Source organism: Anopheles coluzzii, chromosome X (assembly GCF_943734685.1).
Source record: "Anopheles coluzzii chromosome X, AcolN3, whole genome shotgun sequence".
NCBI lineage: Eukaryota > Metazoa > Arthropoda > Insecta > Diptera > Culicidae > Anopheles > Anopheles coluzzii.
The window spans coordinates 7737690-7750839 of NC_064669.1; the positions used below are offsets into that span (position 1 = coordinate 7737690).

Here is a 13150-nt window from a genome sequence, read left to right on the forward strand (position 1 = left end):
TGGGATAGAGTAAAATCATTTAATGCCGTTTAAAACAACTTTCCAAATTTGCATATGTGTCTTTTTGAAAGCTGTTTTAAAATAATTTCAATTGATCTCATCAACCAGAAGAGTTTTCAGGTGTAAGTCACCTTTCTTTCAAATATTTCAGTTTTCTAATTCTGATTGTAAATGAATTTTGTTTTATTCTGTAATTAGGGCTATCGCCTACATATTGATTTTAACGATAAGCTTAATCCAGAGATCTCGTTTGAAATCTTTTATAATCGATGCTTCCTGTAAACGATACTATATGGATCTATTCTTTCCAACCAAAATTAGTTCAAATTCAAATGATATGATCCTTTTATTCCTCATATAGTCCATTATCATACAGGCATTCTCAGCGGACATCCACGCACCTCAAACCGTGGGTACACATTAACAAAATAAAACAGAAATACGTTACTAATAGGAAGAAAACAACATGAATGAATGTAAAACAGAGACTATTTCCTAAGCAAGCACCAGAAAAGCGTCAAAATTAACGAGGCTCTATGTCCTATGCGTTGTTGATAGCTGAAGCTCTGAAATTTATCAAAATGTAAATGATTGAAAATGAAATGAGCTTTTCGAAAACATTCACGAATTCTGTTTTCACAGAGCAAGCAGGACATAGAATGCGAGATTGACTTCCAAAATCATTTAAGTCCCACGTAGACCGATATCCGTTCATTTTACTGATTGTCAAGCCAGCGTCCCGCAAAACTGCTCTAGTCCGACCCCTCTAGTCCCTGTTGCGCCGAATCGCAAGAATTGGAAAAAGCAAGAGTGCGCCGGAGCGCAACATGATTATGACGTCATCATACGCATCAGTATGCGGAAGCGGATGGAGTTTCATTCTGACGATCGATTTTTATTCTTATCATTTCATTCCATTTTTTGTTTGTTATTACCGACGTTTGTCATCAAACGTCTACGTATATGTGTATGTATATAAATGTGTGCGTGCGTGTGTGCGTACGTGTTTGGATACACTTTTCTTAAGATACAATCGCTGGCTTCTTCTCACTATACGTTCGCACAAAATTCGCCATTCTGCTAGTTCGTTACTGTCACTCACGTGTTTATCGTTCGACGGTGTTCGAGGGAAAAATAAACCTATCTTACGTTGCTTACGTTTAAAGTAGAAATGGGAGAGGAACAGTCCGATGACTGAGAGGAAGAGGCAAAGGAATGCTGGGGCAGGGAAGAATGCTACGTTAAAGGTACTAGTTACATGACGCAGTCGTCAGGTCGACTCATGCGTGCTGAATCAAATCTGCCCGATTCGTGATTGTCCATTTTCCAATGTTGCTGTTCGGTTGCGTGGAGTAATGCAGCTGCGCAGCTGCACCGTTACTGCCGCTGAAGGCTAGTCCGGCTGAGGCTGAACACAGACGCTTTGGGCTCGGTTAGTTCTCGTGTGCCATCTGGGTTTAATACACGACACTGCTACCAGCGCCAGCATTAGCACCGACGGCCACGGAGTCGTACGAGGGCGTAACTGCGAGTCCACCGGTAGCGGCCGCGGTGTAGCCGGCAGTGTAGCCGGCGTTGTATCCGCTGCTTCCGACCGAGCCAACCGACACACCGCTGCGTGCACCGAAGTCAACAAAGTCAGTACCAACATTGGCCGATGAAGCGGAATTCGCGAATGAAGACGATCCGGCACCAGTACCGAATCCAGAGGCACCACCGAAACCAGAGGCACCACCAAAACCAGAGGCACCACCGAAACCGGCATCGTATGAAACACCAGCGTTGGACTGAGCGTCGGCAAACGATCCAGCCTGTCCACCAACTGCTCCAGCAATAGCGCCAGCCTGAGCCTGAGCCTGAGCACCCTGGTACTTGATGAAGTACACCTCCGGCTTGCCAGAGGAGTAAGAGCTTGCCTCGGCCTCGCTAGTGGCCTGTGCCTTGGCGGGCTTGTTGACGAGCACGTAGACGAGCGTCTTCTCCTCCGTTTGGCTGGCGGCCTGGGACGATGCACCGGCGTTGGCGCTGGCAGACGGGGCCTTGATGAAGATGACCTTGTAGTGCTTGCGGGGCGTGATGGTGAGGGTTTTGGCTCCGGCCTCGGCCTGCGGCTCCTCCGGCGCGACGTGGTAGTAGAAGTTCTTCAGGACCACCGGGGCGGCATAGCGGACCTGCGTCTTGGCCTGGGCAAAGGCGGATGCACCGGCCGAAGACGAGCCGAACGCGCCGCTACCGGAGAAGCTGTTAGATCCGGACGAGCTACCGCTACCGGCGAAGCTGTTAGCGTTAGATCCAGCAATCGAACCGAAACGGGTTACGGCGCCACCGAATGATCCGGCAGATGCGGACGAACCGGCAGACGCAGAAGCACCGGCACGAAGTCCCGCCTGGTAGCCGGCATTGTAGTCAGCACCGCTGGCAGCGCCTGCGTAGGCGCCGCTGGACGCTCCGGAGGACGCGCCGCCGTACGAGCCGGCTCCACCGAACGAGCTGGCTCCACCGAACGAGCGGCCACTGGCACCGGATGCAGCTCCACCGACGACGGAGTCCTCGAAAAGGGCGGGTGCGTAATCGATGTTCACTGCGCCTTGGCTACCGGCGTAGCTGCTGCTTCCGGCCGATGCTCCCTGACGCAGGTCGAGCCCGATATCGGCCGACGCTACGGCCAGACAGGCGGCTATAACCTAAAGAGCAAGAACGCACAGGGGAGAAGAAATTGGAACATTAGAGATGCCACAGAACTTCGCACATGGAGCGGCATTGCGGTTGCTAAAATGAACCCAAACATCCAGCAATTAGCAACTTCTCCTTCCAAGTAGTCTCTTTCCAGAAATGTCCGAACTTCTGGCTCCGTTTGCAAACACGATTGATTGATGATGCACTCCGTAGCAGAGCGCTGGTTGAATGGTGACGCGACGCTCGGCAGACACAACCCGAATAGAATTGGCCCCAAAGTCACTGTGTGTATGTGTGTTTTTCCCCTCTCAGTAACTCACCACAAAGAAGCGCATTGCAATGGTTTTCGGCTTTGTTGCGGGCTGATGATACTGGACACGCACTATTAGTACACACTTGTCAGAATGTCTTGGACAGACTTCCTTCCAGTGGCCTGTTCGTAGCAAAGATCGAACTTGACTGATGAAGGACACAGGACTTTGGGGTTTTATATACCACGCAGCCGTAAGCAGAACACGCCCAACAGGCGTTGTTCTGAGCTAATTTTACAATGCATCTTTGCCGATATTCGCTCTTTCCAGCTGTCTGTCTCTCGTTCTTTTCCACTCGTTTCCCTCTTATCTTGATGCGCGCGAATGAAAGATCAAGGAAAGCATGAAAATCTGGTTAGAAATGTTCGCACAAATGGCAATAAATCGCACTATTCGGCTGGAAGCGTTCATGCGAAAAGCCTTTCCAGTTTTGTGTGTGTGTGTGTGTGGGTTATTTTTTTGTGTATTATATACGTAAGATATTTTTGTCCTGCTTGTCTTCACTAACCCAGCTGGAAATTTTCTTCAGTTTGGGCGGAACATATGCGAGTTTTTGCTACTTATTGCTTGTTGTGCCCCACCAACAAAGGTTAAAGATGCTTGCGGTAGCGTCACCTGTTGGTGTGAAGCTACACCTATTGACATAAGCCGAGCAGAGTGCTTTGGAAGCATGCAAGAACGACAAAAAATGCCATGCCCAAATATTTAAATATAAGACTCGCAGAAAAAAAACGCAACAGTTGTAGGCAGAGATCTGCTGGGGGAGGTTGAGGTGTAGAACGACGATCGACAAATTAGGCATCGGGAACGACGGATACGCAAATGATAAAATGTGTAAGATACAACCTTTTTCAAGAGGAACGACATAAGCCGTATTCGTTAACTAAAGAACAGAAACGGCTTGATTCGGCTGTTAGAGGCCACCATGAACGGGGTGCAGTGCAATTCTAGCGTCTCTAAATAGATTCATAATTGTGGCGCTTGTATCTTGATAGTCTTTCGGTTTGAGTAAGATCAATTAATGTCGTATAAACCACATTGAAAAATAATCGATGTGTCATTTTTAAAAGTTGTATTATACTAGATTAATTGATCTTACTCAAACCGGAGGATTTTAAGATATTAAGATTTATACATTTTTCTTTCTGTACTCATAAGCTTAAAACAGTGAAAATTGAGCATTGTATGAAGAACTTGTACTTTGTTAAGTAATCTCGTGATCTTGTATAAAATCTTTTAGTACCGACGCTTCCTGTAATTCTACATTCTATGGATATTTTCTGTCGAACCAAAATTGCTAGATTCATATGAAATTATCATCTGCTTCCCCGTACAGTCCTCAGATCGGCTTACTATAGGATAATATTTTGTCATCCATCGTGTTTTGTGAAACCTTTCTAATTTATTCTCATCGGATCCACCCAATGAAATCATCAAAACGCTTTGCTTATGCAGATCATTTAGATATATGCACCTCCACCCGCGGGCAAACATTCACAACTTTAGAAATTTCTATATATGATTCATGTCCATGAACCGTACAGAAAGAAATGAGCTAAATGATTCTCAAATCCAAAAACAAAAAGCAGTAAAGTAAGTCCAATCAATTTTTATTAAATCAAAAATCCTAAATTGACGTACTACAATGCCGCTTTGCTCGTATGGTTCAGGACTCGTGGGAATAGAGGACCACCGGACGAACCAACGTGCGATATATCTCACATTTCTTGCGGTCTCGAATTCTTCTGAATCTCATGAGATAGTTTAGCCCATGGGATGCACGATGTCCCTGCACAATGCGTCTCCGGATTTCGTTGCTGATGTCGTTGTCCGAAGTAACGACAAGATAGCAGAACTCATCTACCATCTCCCGGTTGTTGCCGTCAACTAATACACTGCCCCCCAGTTGGAACCCATCACCGGCTGAACTTCCAGCAAGCAGGTTCTTCGTCTTCGTCTACTTGAAGTCTCAATCCAACTCTTGCTGCTACAAGTTTGAGTAGGGGTAACGGCTCACACACCTTCGCAATGGTCTTGTCGCCGATGTCGATGTCATTTGCGAAGCCATAATATTGGAGAGAACCGTAAAATATAGTTGCAAAAGATATCGTTACCTAGCGCCGCGCTTCGAATTACACCTTCCAAAATGATATTACGAGCATACTGGAGTGTCTGTCATCTTGCCTAATATTGCTGAGAGATTCGAACGTTTCGTACATTACGTTCGATACTTTTACCTTGCACTGCACCTCGTTCATGGTGGCTTTTAACAGCCGAATCAACTTCCCATCAAAATGGTTCCGCTGCATGATGTTCCATAGCTTATTTGTTGTTATAATATCGACTGCCTTGAAGTCGATGAACATGTAGTGCGTAGGGATCTGGCACTCTTCGTATTATTGGAGGATCTTTCAAAGAGTAAACATTTAGTAAACAAATCCAGCATTGTATGTGCCAACGATATTTGTACCTAGGGACGCAAGTCTAGATAACAACATCTGGGACAGCATCTGATAGATGACATTGAAGACTGTGATGGCACGAAAATTTAAGCATTCCATCCTGTCGCCTTTTTTGCAGTCTGTGTGAATGACACCCAGCTTCAAATCCTCCGGTAGTTTTTGCTGCTCCCAGATTCGTACGATCAGCTGATGCATTTCAACGGTACGCCTCTCCGACCCCATCATGAAGACTTTGGTCACCAGTCAGTCTATCGCTGCCAGCAGACTTGCTCTTAAGCTTCTTGATGGCGCTGGAAAATCTTATTCCGAGATGCTGGGGGCACCTCGTTGTCTGCACCATTGCTAAGGTTCTTCTTCTTCTTCTTTGGCACAACAACCGTCAAGGCCTGCCTGTACCCACTAGTGAAGTGAGCTTGGCTTTCAATGACTTATTGTTACCATAGCAGGATAGTCAGTCCTACTTATGGGGGCACGGTCTATTCGGGACTAGAACCCATGACGGGCATGTTGTTACGTCGTACGAGTTGACGACTATACCACCAGACCGGCCAATTGCTATGGTTAGTGTTGCTATAATTGGCTTGTATTGCCACTTGCGCTAACCTCTCCTGTCTCTACTCCATTCAGGTGTCCTTAGAAATAGTACTTTCACCTATGGAGATATTTGGAAAACTAATCACTAAAAGCTACCGTCTGATTCCTCTAATGGATATGAGAGTGATCTGCTTATTCGGTGTATCAATCTTCGTCGGTATGACCTTGCTTTACAGCTAATTTTGGGAGCACTAAATCATTGGAGAGCTAAATCCATGGAGAGAAGCAACGTGTCATTTTCTTATGAAATTTTGTTATGGGAAGCTTCAATAGGTATCAAAATGTAAATGATTGAAAATGAAATGAGCTTTTCGAAAACATTCACGAATTCTGTTTTCACAGAGCAAGCAGGACATAGAATGCGAGATTGACTTCCAAAATCATTTAAGTCCCACGTAGACCGATATCCGTTCATTTTACTGATTGTCAAGCCAGCGTCCCGCAAAACTGCTCTAGTCCGACCCCTCTAGTCCCTGTTGCGCCGAATCGCAAGAATTGGAAAAAGCAAGAGTGCGCCGGAGCGCAACATGATTATGACGTCATCATACGCATCAGTATGCGGAAGCGGATGGAGTTTCATTCTGACGATCGATTTTTATTCTTATCATTTCATTCCATTTTTTGTTTGTTATTACCGACGTTTGTCATCAAACGTCTACGTATATGTGTATGTATATAAATGTGTGCGTGCGTGTGTGCGTACGTGTTTGGATACACTTTTCTTAAGATACAATCGCTGGCTTCTTCTCACTATACGTTCGCACAAAATTCGCCATTCTGCTAGTTCGTTACTGTCACTCACGTGTTTATCGTTCGACGGTGTTCGAGGGAAAAATAAACCTATCTTACGTTGCTTACGTTTAAAGTAGAAATGGGAGAGGAACAGTCCGATGACTGAGAGGAAGAGGCAAAGGAATGCTGGGGCAGGGAAGAATGCTACGTTAAAGGTACTAGTTACATGACGCAGTCGTCAGGTCGACTCATGCGTGCTGAATCAAATCTGCCCGATTCGTGATTGTCCATTTTCCAATGTTGCTGTTCGGTTGCGTGGAGTAATGCAGCTGCGCAGCTGCACCGTTACTGCCGCTGAAGGCTAGTCCGGCTGAGGCTGAACACAGACGCTTTGGGCTCGGTTAGTTCTCGTGTGCCATCTGGGTTTAATACACGACACTGCTACCAGCGCCAGCATTAGCACCGACGGCCACGGAGTCGTACGAGGGCGTAACTGCGAGTCCACCGGTAGCGGCCGCGGTGTAGCCGGCAGTGTAGCCGGCGTTGTATCCGCTGCTTCCGACCGAGCCAACCGACACACCGCTGCGTGCACCGAAGTCAACAAAGTCAGTACCAACATTGGCCGATGAGGCGGAATTCGCGAATGAAGACGATCCGGCACCAGTACCGAATCCAGAGGCACCACCGAAACCAGAGGCACCACCAAAACCAGAGGCACCACCGAAACCGGCATCGTATGAAACACCAGCGTTGGACTGAGCGTCGGCAAACGATCCAGCCTGTCCACCAACTGCTCCAGCAATAGCGCCAGCCTGAGCCTGAGCCTGAGCACCCTGGTACTTGATGAAGTACACCTCCGGCTTGCCAGAGGAGTAAGAGCTTGCCTCGGCCTCGCTAGTGGCCTGTGCCTTGGCGGGCTTGTTGACGAGCACGTAGACGAGCGTCTTCTCCTCCGTTTGGCTGGCGGCCTGGGACGATGCACCGGCGTTGGCGCTGGCAGACGGGGCCTTGATGAAGATGACCTTGTAGTGCTTGCGGGGCGTGATGGTGAGGGTTTTGGCTCCGGCCTCGGCCTGCGGCTCCTCCGGCGCGACGTGGTAGTAGAAGTTCTTCAGGACCACCGGGGCGGCATAGCGGACCTGCGTCTTGGCCTGGGCAAAGGCGGATGCACCGGCCGAAGACGAGCCGAACGCGCCGCTACCGGAGAAGCTGTTAGATCCGGACGAGCTACCGCTACCGGCGAAGCTGTTAGCGTTAGATCCAGCAATCGAACCGAAACGGGTTACGGCGCCACCGAATGATCCGGCAGATGCGGACGAACCGGCAGACGCAGAAGCACCGGCACGAAGTCCCGCCTGGTAGCCGGCATTGTAGTCAGCACCGCTGGCAGCGCCTGCGTAGGCGCCGCTGGACGCTCCGGAGGACGCGCCGCCGTACGAGCCGGCTCCACCGAACGAGCTGGCTCCACCGAACGAGCGGCCACTGGCACCGGATGCAGCTCCACCGACGACGGAGTCCTCGAAAAGGGCGGGTGCGTAATCGATGTTCACTGCGCCTTGGCTACCGGCGTAGCTGCTGCTTCCGGCCGATGCTCCCTGACGCAGGTCGAGCCCGATATCGGCCGACGCTACGGCCAGACAGGCGGCTATAACCTAAAGAGCAAGAACGCACAGGGGAGAAGAAATTGGAACATTAGAGATGCCACAGAACTTCGCACATGGAGCGGCATTGCGGTTGCTAAAATGAACCCAAACATCCAGCAATTAGCAACTTCTCCTTCCAAGTAGTCTCTTTCCAGAAATGTCCGAACTTCTGGCTCCGTTTGCAAACACGATTGATTGATGATGCACTCCGTAGCAGAGCGCTGGTTGAATGGTGACGCGACTAGAGTTGTGCCTCAAGAACCAGAACTGTACGATTCATTCAATTCATCCTAAAGAACGAACGACCTACGTTCATCTAATCAACGTTCATCGATTCTTTATAAATTATAATGTGTTGAGTTGTTCATGAATATAACCCGGGTAGGAACCCGTCGAAATGAAGAACGTCCTAGTACGCCAGGTCGTTCATTCCCCCCATACAAATATGAACGTGAATCGTATGACCAGGACGTTCACGAAAAGAACGTCCTACCCGTCGAAATAAAGAACGTCCTAGCAAGCCAGGTCGTTCATTCCCCCCATTCAAAATGAACGTGAATCGTATGACCAGGACGTTCACGAAAAGAACGTCCTACCCGTCGAAATAAAGAACGTCCTAGCAAGTCAGGTCGTTCATTTTTTCCCATACAAATATGAACGTGAATCGTATGACCAGGTCGTTCATTCTCCTGATACAAAAATGCGCTGTCCCACATGATAGACATGTGTCGATGAAACAAAATCAGCATACTTTCTCACTCAGCCCAACAAAACATCCGATCTGGCATTCTGCACTAGCTTTCTGCGGAGAGCACAGTACAAGATAAGAGAGCGGATAGAATGTTTCGTTGATCTACATCGTTCACTCTCTTTCTGATCCTCGGAGACGATGCCGCTTCTGCAATATGCGCTCTCTTTTTCTTCCCGCTGCAATACTTTCAGCTGATAGTTACCGAGAGAACGATCACAGAGATAGAGAGTCAAAAAAATGACGATGACGGGGGGTGGTATGTGGGATGAGTTTTTTTACCTACTTGTGAGCGAGGTACAGTCGAAGTTCAATAATTGAACGAAATTTTGGTTTGTATATTTTTCGATGGATATTTGATAGTAGGTTGATAGATCAACTAAAAAGCATGCCTTTATATTAGTGAATCTAATTTCATAGAAAATTGCAAAACTGTCGCCTATAATGAAAAAAAAACTTCATTTATTTTGTGCAGGAAAGAACGTGAAAATTTATCACCAAACGTGACACTAACCAAACAGTGAGCTGCCAATCGAAGTTCAATTAGTGAGTTTGAACTGTACTAGTCGTTTTGTTTGAGAGAGAAATGACCTTCTCGTGCTTTGAGGAAGAGAGGAAAATTACACTAATACGTTTATGGTCACTAAATCCATATGATAAATACATAGATCACGTGTGTTCGGTTCGTTGTTGTATAGGTGATTTTGACCGTTATTTTTGAATACGTTCGATTTCTTCAATGTGTTGTAGGCTTATGGTAATAAACATTGCTGAAACCGTGATTGTATTGATAAATTGATCTTTGATATGCCATTTGTTGTGATATTTTGACTTTTAAACCACAAATTGATCTACGCTCCATCGAAATAAGTGAAAATTTAATAATTGCACGGCGATCAAAGGTAACATTAGTCTTGGTAGTTAAAAACAAAAACATAAAGTGTTGTATGAAACATTTCCACAGATATGATGGCTCCAACAAACGCAACAACAAGCCCTGTCTGGGATCATTTTAGTCCGGTAGAAACTGGCGCAAAGTGCCTTTATTGTTTAAAGGTGTTTAAGTATACTAAAGGAACTACTTCGAACTTGAAGCGGCATTTGAATTTAGTGCATAAAACTGTGCCGTATTTAAAGCAAAAGCAACCAATTCCTCAAACTATTAACATAGACGATGAAGCGGGACCTTCTGCTGTAAACTTTCAGCCATCAAATCAATATTTCAATTCAAATATGAGCATACAGGGTTATCTGAAGAAACCCATTAATAGCGAGACTAAAAAGGTTTTAGATAGAATGTTGCTAGATCTAATTTGCAAAGAATGTTTGCCATTTAATTTAGTAGAAAGTGAAATTTTCAAAAAATTCGTTTATACATTAAATCCGAACTATATTATGCCTACACGAAAAAGTTTATCAAACGCCCTACTACCAAGCGTATATAATCAAGAATTTGAAAAGGCTAAAGAGAAATTATCGACCGCCAAAGCTATAGCTATTACGTCGGATGGATGGACAAACCTGAACCAAATAAGTTTTTTTGCCTTAACAGGTCATTATATCGACGAAAATTGCAAACTTAGTTCTATTTTGATAGAATGCTCGGAATTTGAAAATCCTCATAGTGGTAGGAATATAGCTAATTGGATTCAAGGTACCTTGAACAAATTTGACATAGAGGATAAGATTGTTGCAATGGTTACTGACAATGCTTCCAATATGAAAGCGGCATCAACTGAGTTGAATTTTTGTCACATACCATGTTTTGCACATACGTTAAATTTGATTGTTCGAGATGCTATAAAAAAAAGTGTGCTACCAGTTGTAGAAGAGGTAAAAAGAGTAGTAATGTTATTTAAGAAAAGTCCAAAAGCCTCACAAATGCTAGCTGATACACAAAAAAAGCTCAATTTAGATCAATTGAAAATGATACAAGAAGTGTCAACGCGATGGAATTCGGGGTATGATATGCTTAATCGATTTTATAAGAACAAAATTGCATTACTCTCCTGTGCAGATAGTTTGAAAATGAAAATATCTTTAGAATCTCATGATTGGGAAGCAATTGAACAAATTGTGAGGGTTCTAAAATATTTCTATTCTGCTACAAATATTGTATCCGCCCAAAAATACATAACCATTTCACATGTGGGATTACTATGCAATGTGCTGTTAACCAAAACATCACAGTTTAGAAATGATGAGGATATAGCAGAAAACATTCAAAATTTAGTAGCTTTGCTCATTGAAGGTCTACAAAACAAGCTAAAAATTTATCGTTCCAATGAGCAGATACTTAAATCTATGATATTAGATCCTAGGATTAAACAACTTGGCTTTCAAGACGATGTGGAAAAATTCAAAAACATATGTGAATCAATTATATCTGAGCTGCTTCCGTTGCAAAAGCCCGCAGTAGAAGTCGAAAAAGTAGTAAAAAAAGTTAGCAAGGATGTGGACATGCTTTTCGGCGATTTATTTAAAAACAAGGGAGCTCAAAACTACAAAACACCTAGACAAATAGCTGAGAATGAACTACATCAATATTTAAGCGTTGAAAATATTGATTTAGAAAATGATCCGCTTCTTTGGTGGAAAGAACATCAAGTTCTTTATCCATCATTGTATACTCTTGCCATGAGCACTTTATGCATTCCCGGAACGTCCGTTCCATGTGAAAGGCTTTTTTCTAAAGCGGGACAGATATACTCTGAAAAAAGATCTCGACTAGCGCCAAAAAAATTGCAGGAAATATTGTTTATTCAACAAAATGCATAATCAAAACGTCGTTGCAAAATTTGTAACATGGAGTATATGAAATTGTTTTGTAATGCACTTTTTGTAATTAAGTAAGACTTGAATTATCTACATGTAAGTGTTATTTTTGTAATATAAAAAATGAATTCAAAATGGTGTTAAAATGTGTTGGTTGCCTTAATCATAATAGATGCATCACTTAATAACATAATTAGGAATACACGAGTTTTTTAGTTCAGTGACTAAGAACTGTTATGCTTATTATATGAAACTGTTAACAAACACCCATAATATGAAACTATCGCGAAATAAGATCGATTTACCATACTGTGGTTAGTTGACGTGAACGATTGAATCGCGATTCACGCTCAGTTCATGTTAATGAAAGAACCGGTAAATTCACGTTCATGGTAATGAACCGAATTGCCCAACCCTAGACGCGACGCTCGGCAGACACAACCCGAATAGAATTGGCCCCAAAGTCACTGTGTGTATGTGTGTTTTTCCCCTCTCAGTAACTCACCACAAAGAAGCGCATTGCAATGGTTTTCGGCTTTGTTGCGGGCTGATGATACTGGACACGCACTATTAGTACACACTTGTCAGAATGTCTTGGACAGACTTCCTTCCAGTGGCCTGTTCGTAGCAAAGATCGAACTTGACTGATGAAGGACACAGGACTTTGGGGTTTTATATACCACGTAGCCGCAAGCAGAACACGCCCAACAGGCGTTGTTCTGAGCTAATTTTACAATGCATCTTTGCCGATATTCGCTCTTTCCGGCTGTCTGTCTCTCGTTCTTTTCCACTCGTTTCCCTCTTATCTTGATGCGCGCGAATGAAAGATCAAGGAAAGCATGAAAATCTGGTTAGAAATGTTCGCACAAATGGCAATAAATCGCACTATTCGGCTGGAAGCGTTCATGCGCTAAGCCTTTCCAGTTTAGTGTGTGTGTGGTTGTTTGTTCTGCTTGATGTATATGTGAGATATTTTTTGTCCTGCTTGACTTTATTAACTCAGCTGGAAATTTTCTTCAGTTTGGGCGGAACATATGCGAGTTTTTGCTACTTATTGCTTGTTGTGCCCCACCAACAAATATTAAAAATGCCCGCGGTAGCGTCACCTGTTGGTGTGAAGCTACACCTATTGACATAAGCCGAGCAGAGTGCTTTGGAAGCACGCAAGAACGACAAAAAATGCCATGCCCAAACATTCAAATGTAAAAC

At 44.6% G+C, this 13150-nt stretch overlaps 2 protein-coding genes across 2 annotated transcripts; both read right to left on the reverse strand.

Moving 5' to 3' along the window:
- Window positions 1-874: 874 nt before the first annotated feature.
- On the reverse strand, window positions 875-3165 carry LOC120956169 (fibroin heavy chain-like). Its single transcript, XM_040377544.2, has 2 exons — window positions 2997-3165; window positions 875-2684 (listed from the first exon to the last, which is right to left on the reverse strand). The coding sequence occupies exons 1-2, from the start codon at window positions 3009-3011 to the stop codon at window positions 1458-1460; spliced, it is 1242 nt and encodes a 413-aa protein (XP_040233478.1). The 5' UTR covers window positions 3012-3165; the 3' UTR covers window positions 875-1457.
- A 3452-nt stretch (window positions 3166-6617) lies between these two features.
- LOC120955987 (fibroin heavy chain-like) lies at window positions 6618-12616 on the reverse strand. Its single transcript, XM_040377299.2, has 2 exons — window positions 12447-12616; window positions 6618-8427 (listed from the first exon to the last, which is right to left on the reverse strand). The coding sequence occupies exons 1-2, from the start codon at window positions 12459-12461 to the stop codon at window positions 7201-7203; spliced, it is 1242 nt and encodes a 413-aa protein (XP_040233233.1). The 5' UTR covers window positions 12462-12616; the 3' UTR covers window positions 6618-7200.
- Between the last annotated feature and the right edge of the window lie 534 nt (window positions 12617-13150).